This window comes from Chrysemys picta, chromosome 22, assembly GCF_011386835.1.
Source record: "Chrysemys picta bellii isolate R12L10 chromosome 22, ASM1138683v2, whole genome shotgun sequence".
NCBI classification, from domain to species: Eukaryota; Metazoa; Chordata; order Testudines; family Emydidae; genus Chrysemys; species Chrysemys picta.
This window is the reverse complement of record NC_088812.1, coordinates 730,016-748,855: the sequence shown is the minus strand read 5'-3', so window position 1 is coordinate 748,855 and position 18,840 is coordinate 730,016. Positions and strand designations below refer to the sequence as shown.

General features: G+C 59.5%; 1 protein-coding gene across 1 annotated transcript in view; it reads right to left on the bottom strand.

Moving 5' to 3' along the window:
* Positions 1-18,840, bottom strand: part of LOC101934160 (complement C3-like) — a 49,586-nt gene that overhangs the window by 25,092 nt on the left and 5,654 nt on the right. Inside the window, exons 8-20 of the mRNA XM_065575626.1 lie at positions 18,619-18,721; positions 18,093-18,210; positions 16,604-16,719; positions 15,758-15,895; positions 5,949-6,149; positions 4,616-4,813; positions 4,287-4,451; positions 3,673-3,802; positions 2,916-2,990; positions 2,347-2,541; positions 1,744-1,867; positions 1,385-1,470; positions 125-270 (exon numbers count right to left, since the gene is read on the bottom strand). Of these exons, the coding sequence (XP_065431698.1) occupies positions 125-270; positions 1,385-1,470; positions 1,744-1,867; positions 2,347-2,541; positions 2,916-2,990; positions 3,673-3,802; positions 4,287-4,451; positions 4,616-4,813; positions 5,949-6,149; positions 15,758-15,895; positions 16,604-16,719; positions 18,093-18,210; positions 18,619-18,721 (1,795 nt within the window). The remainder of the gene's footprint in view (positions 1-124; positions 271-1,384; positions 1,471-1,743; positions 1,868-2,346; positions 2,542-2,915; positions 2,991-3,672; positions 3,803-4,286; positions 4,452-4,615; positions 4,814-5,948; positions 6,150-15,757; positions 15,896-16,603; positions 16,720-18,092; positions 18,211-18,618; positions 18,722-18,840) is intronic.

Below are 18,840 nucleotides of genomic sequence, written 5' to 3'. Positions count from 1 at the left end.
CCCCCCTGGGGCCCCTCAGCACGCAGAGCCCCCCCACCCCCCAGCACTCAGAGCCCCCCTGCCGGGGCCCCCCAGCACTCAGAGCCCCCCCGCCGGGGCCCCCCAGGATTCGGAGCCCGGTCACCTGCAGCTCTTCATCGTCCTCGTAGTAGTTGTACACCACGGCCCGCAGCTCCACCTGCTCGTTCCGCACCACGGAGTAGGGCAGCCGCAGATCGACGAAGAACGGGACCTTCACCACCACCTCGTAGGGCTCGGAGACGCAGAGCCCTGGGGGGCCAGGGGGTCAGCCCGCCGTATCCCCGGGACACTGAGGCGATCGCTGCGCCCCTCACTCCCGACCCACAACCCCCTCTTAGCCCAGCCCTGCCAGTGCCCCTCATTCCTGACCCGCAGCCCCCTCATAGGCCAGCCCTGGGCTCCCCCCCCGGCTCTGCTGGTGCCCCTCACTCCCAACCCGCAGCCCCTGCTAGCCCAGCCCTGGGCTCCCCCCCCCCGGCTCTGCTGGTGCCCCTCACTCCCAACCCGCAGCCCCTGCTAGCCCAGCCCTGCCAGTGCCCCTCATTCCCGACCCACAGCCCCTGCTAGCCCAGCCCTGCCCTCCCCAGCCCTGCCGGTGCCCCTCACTCCCGACCCACAGCCCCTGCTAGCCCAGCCCTGCCCTCCCCAGCTCTGCCGGTTGCCCCTCATTCCTGACCCGCAGCCCCCTCATAGGCCAGCCCTGGGCTCCCCCCCCGGCTCTGCTGGTGCCCCTCACTCCCAACCCGCAGCCCCTGCTAGCCCAGCCCTGGGCTCCCCCCCCCCGGCTCTGCTGGTGCCCCTCACTCCCAACCCGCAGCCCCTGCTAGCCCAGCCCTGCCAGTGCCCCTCACTCCCGACCCACAGCCCCTGCTAGCCCAGCCCTGCCCTCCCCAGCCCTGCCGGTGCCCCTCACTCCCGACCCACAGCCCCTGCTAGCCCAGCCCTGCCCTCCCCAGCTCTGCCGGTTGCCCCTCACTCCTGACCCGCTGCCCCCTGCTAGCCCAGCCCTGCCAGTGCCCCTCACTCCCGACCCACAGCCCCTGCTAGCCCAGCCCTGCCCTCCCCAGCCCTGCCAGTGCCCCTCATTCCTGACCCGCAGCCCCCTCATAGGCCAGCCCTGGGCTCCCCCCCCCGGCTCTGCTGGTGCCCCTCACTCCCAACCCGCAGCCCCTGCTAGCCCAGCCCTGCCAGTGCCCCTCACTCCCGACCCACAGCCCCTGCTAGCCCAGCCCTGCCCTCCCCAGCCCTGCCGGTGCCCCTCACTCCTGACCCACAGCCCCCTCGTAGGCCAGCCCTGGGCTCCCCCCCCCCCACTCTGCCGGTGCCCCTCACTCCCGACCCACAGCCCCAGAAGCTGGGTTACCTTTGTCTTTCCTCAGGCTGACGGCCAGGATGTGCCAGGTGGTGATGGAGTCGGGGAGGTGTTTGGTGACCAGGTGTTTGGCGAGGCTGCAGGGAGGGAGGTGAGTTCGAATCAGGCTCATTCACTGAACACGGGGCCTGGCGCCAGCAGCAGGATCCTGGCTGGGGGCTTTGGACCAGGCCCTGGGGCAACTCCTGGGCTGGAGTTGACACGACACAGGAGGCCGGGGGGGCAGCCGGGAACCCAGAAATCCCCACCCAGGGGCTGCAGCAGGGAAGCTGCACCGTGCCCTGCCGTGCCGGACGCCCCACGTTCTCCCTGCTCCGGGTTATGGCCCCCCCAGGCCCAGCCCCCCTCACCCCGGCTGGCGCGAGTCTGCCTCGATCAGGTTGAACTTCTCCCACAGCCAGCTCTCCGGAAAGTAGCTTCTCACCACGGCGGCGCCACCGCAGTCCTCGTCCTCGCACTCCTCGTCCTCGTTGGCTGCAGGGCGTTGGGGGGGGGGGTGTCGGTCAGCGGGGGCTGGATGGCAGGGACCCCCCCGAACCCCCCACAGGCCGGGCCCCTCCCAGCAACCCTCCCCTGCCACAGGCTGCCCCCCCCCCAGGATTGCAAACTTTCTAATTGCACAAAACCAAACACCCCTGCCCTGCCCACACTCACTCCAGCCCCCCCCATCTCTCGCTCTCCCCCACCCTCGCTCACTTTCACTGGGCTGGGGGTTGGGGTGCAGGCGCTGGCCAGGTGGCGCTTACCTCAGGTGGCTCCCTCCCCCAACAACCACCCTCCACAGGCCAGCGCCCCCCACCCCCCCCGGTGTGCTGCCCCAAATCAGACCAAGCTCTAGGCAGGCTGGGCTGGCTCTTGGCCGGCGGGTGCTGCCCCAGCCCCGATGGGCATCTCCCCTCCTGGCTGGGCTCTCCCTGCCCCCCCTCCCCCCGGCTGGGCCCCCCCGCGGTTACTTTTCCCCAGCAGCAGCTTGGTGCGCTCCTCGCGGCTCAGCGCCCGGGCGTAGCGGCAGCAGTCCAGGAAGGCGGCCACGCAGGGGGGGCCCAGGTGCACGCGGCTCGTCCTCTGCTCGCACGAGTGCCCCATGGGGTTCTCCTGGATCCCAGCCTCGCAGCACCGTCTCTCCAGGACCGTCTGGTACTGGTCCACTGGGGCAAGCAACACAGGCAGGGGTGGAACCCAGGCGTCCGGGCCCGGGGGAGAGACGCGGACACGGTGCCCCTCACCGAAGGCCATGGGCCGTGGCTGAGCCGGGGAGGCCGGGTGCTGGCGAGCACCCAGATCCGGCTGCGGAGGGCAGGGGTGAGCAGGGCGTGAGGACCAGGCCACGCGCCGGCGGGGCAGCGCCATGCTGGGCGGGCAGAGAGCCGGGGGCCGGCCTGAGGCCTGCGGCGGGTGATGGGCTCCGTGTGGGTCGGGGTGGCTCCGTGGGGCACGGCGCTCTGGGTGGGGCACGGGTGGAGCAGAGGGAGCCTGGCGTGATGGAGCGGGACCTCCCCACCCCAAAAAAAACCCTCCTGACCTTTGTGCTGCTTCTTCTGCAGCGTCTGCAGGGACCGGCGCCGGCGCCTGGCAGCCGGCTGGGGGCAGCGCAGATCTGCAAGGCCAGGGGGGGCGGTGAAGGACGGCAGGGTGGGGGATTCCCCTCCCCCTACCTCCAGAGACTCCCCTCCCCCCACCTCCAGAGGACCCCCCCCATCCTGCATCTCCAGAGACTCCCCTCCCCCCACCTCCAGAGACCCCCCATCCCGCATCTCCAGAGACTCCCCTCCCCCCACCTCCAGAGGACCCCCCATCCCGCATCTCCAGAGACCCCCCCTCCCCCGCCTCCAGAGACCAAGCCTGGCTGCTGCGCCGAAGGGTGCCAGGTTTGCAAAGGGGTGGGGTGAGGATTGAAACCAGTTCAGTTACAGGCCGTGTGGACGCTCCAGTCTTGGTTTGAACCAGGCTGCTGGGATCGAAGCGTCGCGCCAGCGGGGCTGTACCCACCTCCCGTGTGTGTGAACAGGGCGTCAGGCCGGGAAAGGGACGTACCCAGGCCAGGTTGCTGCCTAGAGGGGAAAGGCCCAATTCCCAGCCCCCCTGAGCCAGCCAGTCCCCACCCTGGGGCTGGATCGGAGCCAGCACCCCCCCCCGAGGGGACAGGCCCCCTGGCCCGTTCCCTGCCCCGAGCTGTCCTGTCCCCGTCTCCGTTCTGTGTGGAACGTGCTGGCCGGGGCCGTGCCGGGATCTCTGCCCCCCAGTGGGAGGCCCCATCCGTCCATCCGTCCGTGCGTTACCTGTCCTTGCTTTGGTGGAGAGCCCCAGGTTGGTGGCCACGTCCAGCCCCGCGTCCGTGAACACCCCCATGAGGTTCTGCCCACTGCCCGCTGTGCAGGCGATGTCGTGTCCCTCCACCGTGTCCCAGACCTGTCCGGGGGGTGGGTGGGGGACAGGAGCGCACGTTGGCTCTCAGAGAGACAGGTGACCCCTGCCATGACCCAGAAGTCATGGCTCCCAGCCCCCCCAGCTCTAACCCACCAGCCCCCCGTCCCCTCCCCTCCCCTCCCCTCCCAGAGCCGGGGAGAGAACTCAGGAGTCCTGGCTCCCAGCCCCCCCAGCTCTAACCCACCAGCCCCCCGTCCCCTCCCCTCCCCTCCCCTCCCAGAGCCGGGGAGAGAACTCAGGAGTCCTGGCTCCCAGCCCCCCCAGCTCTAACCCACCAGCCCCCCGTCCCCTCCCCTCCCCTCCCCTCCCAGAGCCGGGGAGAGAACTCAGGAGTCCGGGCTCCCAGCCCCCCCGCTCTAACCCACCAGCCCCCCGTCCCTTCCCAGAGCCGGGGAGAGAACCCAGGAGTCCTGGCTCCCAGGCTGCCTCCCCTCCCCCCCCGGACACGGTCAGCGCCTTCTCTCACCTTCTTCTGCGTCAGTTTGTTTTTCTTGTTGAGAGCGAACAGGGCCTTGTCCATGGCCACCAGCCCCACCATGGCGTGGAGGTCCCCGATCACCTCCAGTTTGAGTTCCCGCTGGGGCTTGAACACCTTCCTCTCGTCGTCCTTGCTCTGGGGGCCGACGCGCAGCTGGGCGGGACGAGGAGATGGGGTGAGACGAGCACCCGGCCCCCTCCCCACCCCAGGCCAGGGCTGCCCCGACGTGGAGGGCGCAGGGAGCGGAACCCAGGGGCCACGCAGGGAAAGGCCCGTCTGGCCGCAGCCCCCTCCCGCCCGGCGCCCCAGGGACTCACGGTGCCCATGCAGCCGTCCGCCACATCCACCCACACCGAGTCGGCCACCAGCTCCTCGCTGCCCGGCAGGTAGTAATAGGCCACGATGCGGAACGAGGGCAGCAGCTCGGGCCCCACGTCCAGGGTCCAGGCCGTCATGACGGTGCCCGGGCTGCGGGGCTGGGTCCAGGCCCGGACAATCCTGCCTTTGCTCAGCAGCTGGGGGAGGGAGGGAGGCGGGTGAGACGCCAGGAGCCCCGTGGGAGCCCAGCCCAGAGCCGCCGGCTCCCGGCACACGCCGGCATGGAGCCTGCAGAGCCGAGGGCTGGGCAGTGCCCGGGCACCACCCGGGAGCCGTCCACGTGGGTGCCCGCGTCCACCACCTGGGAGCAGCCCACTCCGCGCTGCAGGCGGCGCGGTGACAGCGCTGGGCGGGTATGGGGCACGACGGGCCTATGGGGGGGCACGTGGGGACAGACAGACCCCAGGGGCTGAATGCCAGCCCAGGACCCATGGAGAGTGGGGGGGGGGACAGACAGACCCGGGGGGGAGTATGTGGGGACAGAGAGACCCATGGGGGGGACAGACGGACCCGGGGGGGATGTGGGGACAGAGAGACCCATGGGGAGTAGGAGGGGGGCAGACGGACCCATGGCGGGCATGTGGGGCAGATAGCCTCAGAGAGGGAGGAGAGACAGACCCATGGGGGGGGGGACAAACAGACCCTGGGGGCCGAACGCCAGCCCAGGACCCATGGGGAGTGCGGGGGGGGAGGCAGACGGACCCATGGTGGGGGCGTGTGGGGATAGATGGACCCAGAGGGTGTGGGGACAGACTCATGGGGAGAGTGTGAGGACAGACAGACCCGGCGGGGGGGGGGGGGGGGGGGCAGACAGACCCGGGGGACCAAACGCCAGCCCAGGACCCATGGAGGGGGGGGACAGACAGACCCATGGGGGGGGACAGACAGACCCGGGGCCGGGGTGCGGGATGTGGGGACAGAGAGACCCATGGGGAATAGGAGGGGGGCAGACGGACCCATGGGGGGCATGTGGGGAGAGACAGACCTGGGAGGAGGGGGGACATGTAGGGACAGATGGACCCATGGGGGGGCAACAGACAAACCCAGGGGGGCCAAACGCCAGCCCAGGGGGCTCCCCAGACAGACGGTTGCGGTTCCCAACGCACAGGGGCGCTCGCATTTCCCAGCTCCCGGGGCCTGTCCAGCCCCACCAGCCCCGCGGGTGCTGGGCCCTGGACGCTGCTGCTGATGCCGGGGGTGCCCAGCCAGGCTGTGCAGGGGGCCGGACGCATCCCGCAGCGGATCCCAGGCTGGTCCCGGCCTGGCGCTCACCAGGACGGTGAACTGCTTGATGTCGGAGCTCTGCTGCTTCGTGTGGAAGAAGACGCTCAGCGAGGTCCCCACTTGAGCCTCCTCCGTCTCCACCCCGATGTGCAGGAGGTGCCCAGAGCCCTTCAGCGTCTCGTAGGCCAGGATGGTTTTTGTGGCGCTGGCCTGCTGGGCTGGTGGTTCCAGAGGGCCGCACGTCACCACCTGCAACGGGGAACGGAGCCCTGGGCATCCCGCACAAACGCCCCCACCCTGGGACCCGACACAGCCCGAGCGGCGCCCCTCTGCCCCAGCCCCACTGCGCAAGAGAGGGGGAGTCGGAGGTGAGGATTAATCAGGGTGCATTGGAAACACTCAGGGGAGAGGAGCCCAGCGCTGGACTAGCAGGGGCTGCAGGTCGGGAGTGAGGGGCACCAGCAGAGCTGGGGGCGGTGGGCCCAGGGCTGGGCTAGCTGGGGTGCGGGTAAGGAGTGAGGGGCACCGGCGGAGCTGGGGGGGAAGCCCAGGGCTGGGCTGGAAGGGGCTGTGGGTTGGGAGTCAGGGACACCAGCGGAGCTCGGGGTGGGGAAGCCCACGGCTAGGCTAGCGAGGGCTGCAGGTTGGGAGTGAGGGGCACCAGCGGAGCTGGGGGGGGAAGCCCAGGGCTGGGCTGTGTAGCTAAATCTCTGATAATTTTCATATGACTTTACATTGTGCCTCTTCATATAACCTTGTGGTGGGTCTACCCACGTGTGACCTCTGTTTTTATGGGACTTTGTATCAAAGCCTCATTTAGAAACTTTGCATTGCCCTTGGTATAATATTATAGCCCCTAAGGATAGAATAAGATAGAAGAAAATTTTCTTTTTGCTAGCAGTAGAACAAGAGCTCTTCCCCCCTCCCCCCCCCCCCCCCCCCGCACTCTTAATCAATTGCCCTGTTGAATGAATGAGGTGTGGATGAGCAAGGCATGGAAGGCAGCACCTCCAGACAGCCTCAACTGTTGGAGAGGGGCTGGGAGCCAGACCCAAGGACAATAAAACGTGTCAAGTGGGCTCATTAAAGACAAGCAGACATACTGACGGCCTCGGGGGTTAGAAGCAAGCACCTTCTTTTGGAAACACCCTCTTTGCAGCATTGGGACAACACTCAAAAGAAAACAGCACAAAGGACCAATGGACACAGACACAGAGTTTGAATCTGGTATAGATTTGCATGAGAGGGAAGCTGCTATAAAAGTGAGGTGTCTTGCAGAGGACCCCGGGTCTCGTCTTGTCAACATGGGAGTGTGACGTTATTGACATAAACTGGGACCGTATAGATCATTGTTGCAACCAAGGTCCTGTAGTGGCACCCAAATCTTGTATAAAGGGGGTCAAATGGGGTGTCTAGGACAAGGTTATGGTTTACTGGTTATGATTATGCTGTCTGTATGTGTGTATCAGTTTTATGGTCGAAGTTATGAATATTGGCTCTATACTGTCTGTATGGCAAATTTATGCTATGCTTCTGGGTGACATCCCAGACAAGCTGAGATTAGCACTGCCTAGCCTGCTTTATGGCCCATTAAGGACCATCGTTGTCACGGAGTATTGGGGAACTCAGGGCCCTGCACCCCCGGCTTCCTGCGATTCACCATGACTCTCAGCCAGCCAGTAAAGCAGAAGGTTTATTTGGATGACAGGAATACAGTCCAAGACAGGTCTTGCAGGCACAGACAACAGGACCCCCTCAGTTAAGTCCAGCTTGGGGTCCCAGGGCATCCCAGCCCGCCCCCCTTCGGGGGGGGTCAGAGCCATCTCTGTCTCCCAGCCATCTCTCCAGCTCGCTTCCAGCACTCTCCTTCAGCCACCCCTCCCACCGCCTTTGTTCAGTTTCCCGGGCTAAGGAGTCACCTGGCCTTCAACCCCTTCCTGGGTTCTCATGTTACACTCCCAGGAATGCGCCCCCGGGCCGATCCCATCCTCCAATGCAGACTATCCCAGCACACTCCCCTGTCAGCATTCACAGACCACAGTGAGAACAGGCCCAGTTCGTCACATCTCTCCCCCCTTCGAGACCGAACTGAGCAGGGTCACTTTAGCCAGTGACCCGGGGAAGTTCGAACCTATCCCCGTTCCCATGGATGCCCCCGCATCCCTCCCATTCCTTGGTGAGAATTACACCAGGCCCCTCCAGTTTCACGCCCCCCCTTAGGTTGGGGTGCTTGATGGCACTCGCAGTTCGCATGTGGGAAGGTTTATGCGGCCTGTGCCCTTTTCCCACCCCCATACCTCTGGGGCTCCAACTGGGCTGTGGTCTTCTCCCAGCGCTCCAGTCTGGAGGTCTGTGCTTTGGGCTCTCTTGGTTCAGAGCCGCCCTTTTTACCTTGGCCACCCTCCGGAAAGGCTCCTCTATGCTGGGCAAGGGTCCTAAAGCCGTTTTCCCCTTGTCCCAGGCTTTCCTCCCCCTCTGACAGAGGTCACAGGATCCGCAGTACTGTCGGACAGTAACAAAGACCCCAGGCCAGTAAAAGCTCCGTAGCAGCCTCTGCTGGGTACGCCAGGTTCCCTGGTGCCCTGAGAGAGGAATGTCATGGGCCCGGCACAGCAGCTGGCGGCGATACTTCTGGGGTACCACCAGCTGCCTCCTGATCCCCCCTGACTCCATTTTCCCTGGGGGAGCCCATTCTCGGTACAGGAACCCCTTCTCCCACAGGAACCTTTTCCGGCCACCTCGTCCCATGGTCTGTACCGCATTGAGGTCGGCCAGGTCCCTTATCTTCCGCAAGGAGGGATCTCTCTGTAACTCGGCCTGGAACTCAGCAGCTGGGACAGGGATGGCCACCTGCTCTTTCTCGCCTGCTGGGTCCGAAGCTGCAGCCTCCCTGAGCCGTGTCCCTGGGCGTTCCCTCCCCACCAGGTTAGGGTCCTGCGCCTCAGGCAAGGCACCCCCCTCAAGGCCAGGGCGCAGTGCCCCTCGCCGGCTCTGACTGCGGGTCACAACTAAGGCGGTCTGGGGGCTGCTTGGCCAGTCCTCTAGGTCCCCCCCCATCAACACCTCAGTGGGCAAATGGTGGTGCACTCCCACGTCCTTGGGGCCCTCCTTGGCCCCCCATTTCAGGTGTACCCTCGCTACGGGAACCTTGAATGGGGTCCCGCCCACCCCGGTCAGGGTCAGGAAGGTGTTGGGCACCACCCGATCTGGGGCCACCACCTCGGGCCGGGCCAGTGTCACCTCTGCGCCCGTGTCCCAGTATCCATAAACTTTCTTCCCATCCACCTCCAGGGGAACAAGGCACTCGCTCCGCAGGGACAGCCCCGCGCCAACCCTGTAAACGGAGAACTTTGAATCCGGAGCATCTGGCCCCCCAGAGAGGCTGGCCTGGGGCCCTTCTCTTTCTTGAGCAGTTGATAAGCTGCCAGCCCCTCTTGCGTGAGAAGCCTGCCCCTCGTCCGTCTGGGCCTCTACCAAGTTAACCCGGTGCGGGTTCGGTCTGCTCAGTCTGTCCTTGAGCTTGGGGCACTGGGCCCGAACGTGGCCTCTTCGGCCGCAGTAATAGCAGCTCAGGTCCCGTGGGTCCCCTCGAGCCGGTCGGTTGTCCCTGATGCTGGGCATTTCCCGGGGGAGGGGATTCCCCATATTCCCCCTTTGGGAGGTCCCAGGGTGACTCTCTCTCTGCATCGCGGCGGGCCTGTTCCTTTGGGGCTCCTCCCTGCCACCCCCTGACCGGCTCTTTACAAACTCATCAGCCAGCTGCCCGGCGTGTCGCGGGTTCTCTGGCTTTCTGTCCACCAACCACAGCCTCAGGTCGGATGGGCACCGCTCATACAGTTGCTCCAGTACCAGCAGTTTAATCAGGTCCTCCTTCGTCTGGGCCCCACCAGCCCACTTGCTGGCGTATCCTTCCATGCGGACGGCTAGTTGCAGATATGAGATCTCAGGGGTTTTATCTTGACTCCGGAACCTTTCCCGGTACATCTCAGGAGTCAGCCCAAACTCTCGTAGCAGGGCCTTTTTGAATAGTTCGTAGTCCCCTTTCTCTGCCTCTCCCAGTTGGCGGTACAATGCCACGGATTTGGGGTCCAGTAAGGGGGTAAGGACCCGGAGTCTGTCCGCGGGATCCACCCGGTGCAGCTCGCAGGCCGTCTCAAAGGCCTCCAGGAAGTCATCCATGTCCTCCCCCTCCTTGTATGGGGCCATGATGCACTTATCAAAGCTCCGTGCAGTCCTGGGTCCCCCCTCACTCACCGCAGCCGGGGGTTCGCTGCCCTTCAATCTCGCCAGTTCCAGTTCATGCTGACGCTGTCTCTCATTCTCCTGTCTCTGTCTCTCTTCATGCTGTCTTTGTCTCTCTTTCTCCTCCCGTTCATGCTGACGCTGTCTCTCTTCATGCTGTCTCTGTTGTTCACGATCCTCCAGCTCCCTCAGTTTTAGCTCTTTCTCCCATTCCAGCCAATTCCGCTCCCCGGATGCCGAACGTCGCCGGGAGGCTCCTCTGCTGGCCGGCGGGCTTCGCCGGGGGGACCCCCTGCTGGCCGGGGGAATCACGGCGCCTTCGGTATTTGCTGGGCTCCTCCCCACCCTTCCCCTAGGCATAGGAAGGAGGGGTCTCGGGAAGCCCTCAGCAGCCGGCTGACCACTCCCAGCTGGGACAGACACTGGTGCCTGCGCTGCATTTGCCAGGCTGCTTCCCTGAGACACAGGGATCAGTTCATTCGCGCGATCTTCCGCCTCCAGCTGGGCAATGAGCTGTTCTTTGGTGAGCCTCCCAATGCGCAGCTGCCTCTGCTTGCACAGCTCCACCAGGTCGCTCTTAAGCCGCTTGGCATACATCTTCCTGCTGGCCACTCACCGGCCTGTGTGCTCACAGCTCCCCACAGTTCCCAGGGGGACCCCTAGTGTGCCAGCCCTTCTCGAGGTCACCGCCTCTCTGCCAGGGTCGAGCTGCAGACTCCTCCGCCCCTGGGACCACTCGCTGCGATCCCCCCGGGGGACCCTGTTACTGCAAAAGTCCTTCTCGCTGGTCACACACTCCCAGGGGTAATAACCGTCTCTCTCCCACTCTTCAGCAGGCCTGGTCCCCGTCAATCCCCCTTCGTTTTACTGCTCCCCAGTCACTTACTGCAGGAAGCGCCGTCCACGGGGTGCAGTAGATCCCGCCGCTGCCACCAGTTGTCACGGAGTATTGGGGAACTCAGGGCCCTGCACCCCCGGCTTCCTGCGATTCACCATGACTCTCAGCCAGCCAGTAAAGCAGAAGGTTTATTTGGATGACAGGAATACAGTCCAAGACAGGTCTTGCAGGCACAGACAACAGGACCCCCTCAGTTAAGTCCAGCTTGGGGTCCCAGGGCATCCCAGCCCGCCCCCCTTCGGGGGGGGTCAGAGCCATCTCTGTCTCCCAGCCATCTCTCCAGCTCGCTTCCAGCACTCTCCTTCAGCCACCCCTCCCACCGCCTTTGTTCAGTTTCCCGGGCTAAGGAGTCACCTGGCCTTCAACCCCTTCCTGGGTTCTCATGTTACACTCCCAGGAATGCGCCCCCGGGCCGATCCCATCCTCCAATGCAGACTATCCCAGCACACTCCCCTGTCAGCATTCACAGACCACAGTGAGAACAGGCCCAGTTCGTCACAGCTTTATGGCCCATTAAGGACCATCAGCTATACAGTGGACCCATTGAGAGAAGGCAGATACGCCTTGTAACTCAGCGAAGTATGCAGGGACTGGCCCATGTGACTCCAGACTCCATTTTGCTGTAATTTTCCACAGTAAGAACAAAGAGGTGATCTTACACCTGGAAAAGACTATATAAGGCTGATGCCTCATCTCCATCTTGTCTTCAATCCTGCTTCATACCTCTGGAGGAACTTTGCTACAAGCTGAAACTTTGAACAGAGGACTGAGGACCCATCCCAGCGGGGGATGTATTCCAGAGACTTGATTTGAACCTGCAGTTTATTCCATTGCTGCTGCAAGCCTGAACCAAGAACTTTGCCATTACTGTATGTAATTGATTCCATTTAACCAATTCTAACTCCCATCTCTATCTTTTTCCTTTTATAAATAAACCTTTAGATTTTAGATTCTATAGGATTGGCAACAGCGTGATTTGTGGGAAAGATCTGATTTGTATATTGACCTGGGTCTGGGGCTTGGTCCTTTGGGATCAGGAGAACCTTTTTCTGTTACTTGGGTACTGGTTTTCATAACTATTTGTCCCCGTACGAGTGGCACTGGTGGTTATACTGGGAAACTGGAGTGTCTAAGGAGATTGCTTGAGAGACTTGCGGTTAGCCAGTGGGGTGAGACCGAAGTTCCCTTAGTCTGGCTGGTTTGGTTTGCCTTAGAGGTGGAAAACACCCCAGCCTTGGGCTGCAACTGCCCTGTTTAAGCAATTTGTCCTGAGTTGGCACTCTCAGTTGGGTTCCGCCAGAACCGCATTGTCACAGGGAGCATCGATCCGGATTGGCAGAAGCCCGGCTCCACCCCCTCCCCCATCTAACTCACCTGGCCAGTGAAGTTAAGGGGAGCAACTAATCGGTAACAACAAGACGGAGTGTGTTTGTGTGTGTGTGTGTGAGTGTAAGTGTAATATATTATATGCATATAATACAGTGTTAATGAACACATGTATTACTAATAAATGTGGCGTTTTGTCTTATTCCCCCTGAAAAGATCCTGTGCAGTACTTTAAGTACAACATTTTGGTGGAGAATGCGAAAGGGGGAGCAAGCATAGAACCCACAGTTATTATAAAACTGGTGTGCACACCGCCAGCTTTAGCAAGCCTGGCACTAGAGGAAAAAGAGCGTAAACTTTCAGTTAATTAACCAAACTCTGAAGGATATAGGAGTTTAGGTTTAAATTGTGTTATAGAGGTACATACACCCTCAGCCGTACGAAGACTGAGCTAAAGAGAAGAACTTAGTGTTTCTCACTCTGATCCGGGGAAGGATTTGTATAATTGGTGTATGAATCCTCGGTGGTAGCAGACCGAGTAATACAGAGGGAAGCTTAGCGTCTCTCCCTCTGGCCCAGAGTGGGTTAAAAACATAAGATACAGATCTTATTCTGTTAAACCAAACTCTGAAGGATATAGGAGTTTGGGCAGTGTAGTGTGGTTTATGTTTGTTTGTTTTTTTGTTTTGTTTTGTTTTTTGTAAGTAATATTGTGGTAATTTCACAATTTTGCAGAAAATGTTTAAGGAATGGGACCAGGAAGGGTGGGGGCTAGTTGGAAAGCCCACCCTCCTTGCTAAATTGGTAGTGGAACGAGGCTTGTGCCCATGGAAAGGAACTGTTTATTGGAAAAAGCAGGATCGGGCCCAGGCAAGCAACAGATAGAGAAACTGGAAAACAGGTTGGGTACAGAGAGTTAAAACAGCACTCTCAAATCTTACAGCAGCAGTAACATCAGGAGAAAAAACATTTAAGACCCCAGAAGGGGGCAGACCTTTGGGACCCCTCTGGAGATTGGGAAAGGGAATATTTGGGATATTTGGGTAAATTCCTCCTCCCAGGGCCAAAATGCCATTCAAACAGTTAACAACAGTGCCTGCTTCTGCCTCAGATCTCCAGGCCATGGCAAAATGGCTGGAGATTTTAAAACAGAATTTTTTTTCTAGATGGAGTGTTAATGCCCTTTTACTGAGAGAAAGGGAGGATTTACACTCACAAGAAATGCACCACTTAATTAGCATTTGTGCAGCCCCAAGTACCAAACACTGTGGCAGAGACCAAGCAGGTTCTGCCAGGGTAAAAGCACTGTGCTAATTTGTTTCCAAGCTTCTATCTTTCAGGCTCTGAACCAGAACATCAGGAGAGCTGGTACCAGCTGAAGAGTTATAAAATACCATGGTTATAGTGTCATGAGAAAGTCTGTGTTCAGTGTTCTGTGTTGCATGTTCTGTGTCTGTCTCTGGTGGTGTCCTGTGTTAGCATTGGGTCCAGTCTTTTCCTCTCTCTACTTCCCCCATCTCCATCCAACTTATCAATCACCCCTTGTGTCCAAAACACTTTGGTTCCCAATGCATCAGGTTTATTTTTTGTTAGGTTCTCTAATAGTCATTTTGTTGTTAATTTTTGTTATTAATACATTTGTATTGTTAGTTACATTTGCTTGTATTGTTAATTCCACACTTTCCTCTATGCACTCTGGTTCTACTTCCCCAAGCCCTGAAGGGTAGTTCTTGGGCCCCCATAACCTGTAAAACCTTGGCCCATGATTGTAGGGCCCCATCTTTCAGGTCCCCAGAAACCTCTGAGAACAACTGTTAAAAATAGGGAATTCTACAACATTTTAGCAACTGAATGTTAGTTTAAGTCCAAATCAGCTTAACCTTGCATAACAACTGTGGTACTCCTACAAAATCTTATTTGTTGTGTGTGCTTAAGAAGGTCCTGACCTCAGTGACTTTTATTGTTTGATGGCTATTGCAGCATCAAACTTGGGCCTCATTTTGTTTGTCAATGTACCCAATTATTGGAATGGTAATGGTTTTGTTGTATTTCCAATTATTATAATTATAATTGTTTGCATTTGTGTTTATGGTATATCTGGTGTTTAGTCAATTGTAATGGTTTTAGTTATATTCACCTGGTTATAATTGTTTGGTTTGTTTGCAACAAATACAAAAGATTTATATCGTGACCACTCAAGAATTGTTCTTGAGAGGTCAAAAGGGGGACAATGTAGATAAATCTCTGATAATTTTCATATGACTTTACATTGTGCCTCTTCATATAACCTTGTGGTGGGTCTACCCACGTGTAACCTTTGTTTTCATGGGACTTTGTATCAAAGCCTCATTTAGAAACTTTGCATTGCCCTTGGTATAATATTATAGCCCCTAAGGATAGAATAAGATAGAAGAAAAATTTCTTTTTGCTAGCAGTAGAACAAGAGCTCTCCCCCGCCCCACTCTTAATCAATTGCCCTGTTGAATGAGCAAGGCATGGAAGGCAGCACCTCCAGACAGCCTCAACTGTTGGAGAGGGGCTGGGAGCCAGACCCAAGGACAATAAAACGTGTCAAGTGGGCTCATTAAAGACAAGCAGACATACCGACTGCCTCGGGGGTTAGAAGCAAGCACCTTCTTTTGGAAACACCCTCTTTGCAGCATTGGGACAACACTCAAAAGAAAGCAGCACAAAGGACCAATGGACACAGACACAGAGTTTAAATCTGGTCTAGATTTGCATAAGAGGGAAGCTGCTATAAAAGTGAGGTGTCTTGCAGAGGACCCCGGGTCTCGTTTTGTCAACATGAGAGCATCGATCCGGATCGGCAGAAGCCCGGCTCCACCCCCTCCCCCATCTAACTCACCTGGCCAGTGAAGTTAAGGGGAGCAACTAATTGGTAACAACAAGACGGAGTGTGTTTGTGTGTGTGTGAGAGTGTAAGTGTAATATATTATATGCATATAATACAGTGTTAGTGAATACATGTATTACTAATAAATGTGGCATTTTGTCTTATTCCCCCTGAAAAGATCCTGTGCAGTACTTTAAGTACAACAGCTGGCAGGGGCTGCAGGTAGGGAGTGAGGGGCACCAGCGGAGCTGGGGTGGGGAAGCCCAGGGCTGGGCTAGCGGGGGCTGCGGGTCGGGAGTGAGGGGCACCGGCAGAACTGGGGGGAGCCAGGGGCTGTGGGTCGGGAGTGAGGGGCACCAGAAGGGCTGGGGGCGGTGGGCCCAGGGCTGGGCTAGCTGGGGCTGCAGGTCGGGAGTGAGGGGCACCGGCAGAGCTGGGGGGGAAGCCCAGGGCTGGGCTAGCGGGGGCTGTGGGTCGGGAGTGAGGGGCAGCAGGGGACTCTGCACTTGCTCCCAGACACCCCGGAGCAGCAGGTACCTTGACCTCCAGGTGTTTAACGCTCTGTTGGGTGTTGAGGACCATGGAGGCCAGGCCCTCCTTGGTCGTGCGATTCTGGTCCCCGCTACAAACAGGAACGTCGGCAGCCGGCGACCCGTCCGGGTTGGTGACGTAAACCTGGTGCAGGGGAGCAGAGCGGCAGAGGGTGACATGGAGCAGCACAGGGGGGGATGAGCCACGTGGCAGCTGTTTGGCCTCAGCCTTTGCCCTGCCCACTGTCCGTCACAGGGCGAGCGTGGTGCTGCCCTGCCCCCAGAGGGTCGTGCGGGGCCCAGGGGCTTTGCAAGGCTGGGGCAGAGCACAGACCTGGCCGTCCTGCCCCATGCTCTGATCCCAGCCCTGGACGGTCCCACTCTGTGAGCCAGACTTGACTTGTCTGTCCCACAGATGGGTCACCCGCCCCTTGGCTTGGATGAGCTTCCCGCTCTCTTTTGTCATTAACCCGTGGAACTCACTGCCACAAGATAGCTCTGAGGCAAAGAGCTGGGCAGGGCTGAGAAAAGCGACCTGTGGCTAATGAGAACGTCCCTAGTTAGATCAGTGAGGGGCAGAACAGGCCCAAGAGGCCTGGCTGGGCCAGAGACCCCCTGCGTCCTGACCTCAAACTCCCAGGGGTCAGCAGGGGGCTTCCCTGGGGCCGAGAATCCCACCGCTGCCACCTGCAGGGCTCCGGGCGCCTTCCTCCACAGCAGTGGTGCTGTCAGAGCCGGGATACCGGGCTAGATGGGCCTTGGGCTGGGCCGGGCTGACAACGGCTGTGTTCCTAGCGCTCCCCACTGCCAGCGATTCCGCAGGGGGAGGATCTGACGCTGGCGCGTCCCTTACCCTGAAGTTAAAGGGCATCCCCGGCTTGAAGAACCCAGGTGTTCTGACGAACCGGATCCTGTATGGGGTGCTGACGATCTTGACCTCCGAGTTCTCGGCCTGCATCATGTCTCCGCCTGGGGGAGGACACGGCGCGTTGGGAAATGGGGAGTGTGATGTTATGCGTGTGATATAATATCTCATGGCAAGGTGACAGGGCCAGAAAGAGTTATTACCTCCCAGACTGACCTGACCCAGGGCCGAACATTAGAGACTGGTTAGTATGTAACTGAGCAGAGCTGGGAAATGCAGCCGCATTGTTAGGGGTAGAAGGGAGCTGGGTGCTCAGGGCTTGGGATGGCAGCAAACAAGTCTGGTCTATTGCTAGAGCTTTGATTCAAAGATTAGAAAAAGGAGAATTAGTATTTAGGGAGACACTTGAGGGAAATAGTATTATTGTCTCTATGTCTCTTTGCAGGTTGTGGTAACCTGGATCTGAACGGTTAATGGGTAAATGACCCTGTGCTAATTGCCAGGGTGTTTGGGAGAAGGAGAATTAAGCCTATTGTTTTCTCAGGCCAAAAGGCTGCTGGAAATGTATAAAAACTCTGGGACATGATCCTACTTCATCTCAGATCTGCTTTGGGTTTCAAGAGGGGGAAACTTTAAGCCACAAGGATTGAGATCCCCAGTCATTGACTGGAGCCACCCTGAATATGGACATTGGACTATAACCTCTGGACTATTTCTAAAAGGACTTTTGGCAACTACAAGTTCATCTCTGCCATGCATCTGAACCTCAAGAATTGAATTCAAGTCTGTCTGTAGATTGATCTTTTAACCAACACTCTCTCTCTCTCTCTCTTTTCTTTTTAAATACATTTTAGCTTAGTTAATTAGAATTGGCTCTAAGTGTGTATTTTGGGTAAGCTCTAAGTTATCATTGGACCTGGGTATGTGGCTGACCCTTTGGGGTTGGAAGAACCTTTTCTTTTATACGATGAGATCAGATTTTCAGGAATCATCATCGTTTCTGACAGAAACAACAAGGAGTCTGGTGGCACCTTAAAGACTAACAGATTTATTTGGGCATAAGCTTTCGTGAGTAAAAACCTCACTTCTTCGGATGCAAGAAGTTTCTGACAGGTGTGTCTGGACGGAGGCCTGAGGCTGGGCACGTTAAGGGAACTGCCGGGGAGGAGCCCAGAGCCGGCCCAGAACCCCAGGGCCTGAGCTGGTGGCCACCTGTGCCCTAGGGGTGGGGGTTGAGGGGCAACCTGACCTAGCAGGGGGCTGGTTGAGGTCCCCCAGGGCTTGCAAAATGGCCCCCACGTGAGGCCAGCAGAGCCTGGGCTGCTGCCCTGGGCTGAGGTCCTGTGGGGCAGCCATCCGGGACAGGTGGGGAAGGGTCCTCAGACCAAGCTGACACCCGCCAGGCCTCTGTCCCTCCCGTCACACACGCTGCCCGGCTCCAGGCCCTGCCACGAGCCCCCACCGGCCCAGCGCTCACCGGAGGAGAAGACGGTGACGTTAACGAAGATGAAGGCGTCGAGCAGCTCCTCTGGCGTGGCAAAGCTTTCCCTGAGCACCTGCCCCGTCAGCGTCGCGTGGCCTTCGCCGTCATTTATCTGCAGGGAGAGTTACTGTCTGTGCAGCGCCTGGCGCGACAGGGCTCCGATCTTGGCTGGGATCTGGGCAGCGCCCGGCGCGATGGGGCCCTGATCTCAGCTGGGGTCTGGGCAGCGCCCGGCACGACGGGGCCCTGATCTCAGTTGGGGTCTGGGCAGCGCCCAGCGCGACGGGGCCCTGATCTGAGCTGGGGTCTGGGCAGCGCCCGGCACGATGGGGCCCTGATCTCGGCTAGGGTCTGGGCAGCGCCCGGCACGACGGGGCCCTGGTCTCAGGCGGGGTCTGGGCAGCGCCCGGCATGACGGGGCCCTGGTCTTAGGCGGGGTCAGGCAGTGCCCGGCGCGACGGGGCCCCAATCTCAGTTGGGGTCTGTAGGTGCTGCCATAATCCATGTGATAACAACTCACCTCAACTCTCTGCAGGGAGTTCTGGAGGTTGATTTTCTGAGTCTCTGTCTTGACCCCGAAGATCGCCAGGGCGTAGCCATCCACGGGCTCATTGAACACGAACCTGAGTCACCAGGACAGACGACGGGAGCGTTTGGCCACCAGAATCTCGCAGGCACGCCCCTTTGCTTCCCCCTCCGAGTGCTGTGTAGCTGCTGGTTCCCCCCCAGAGGTGGCTGCATG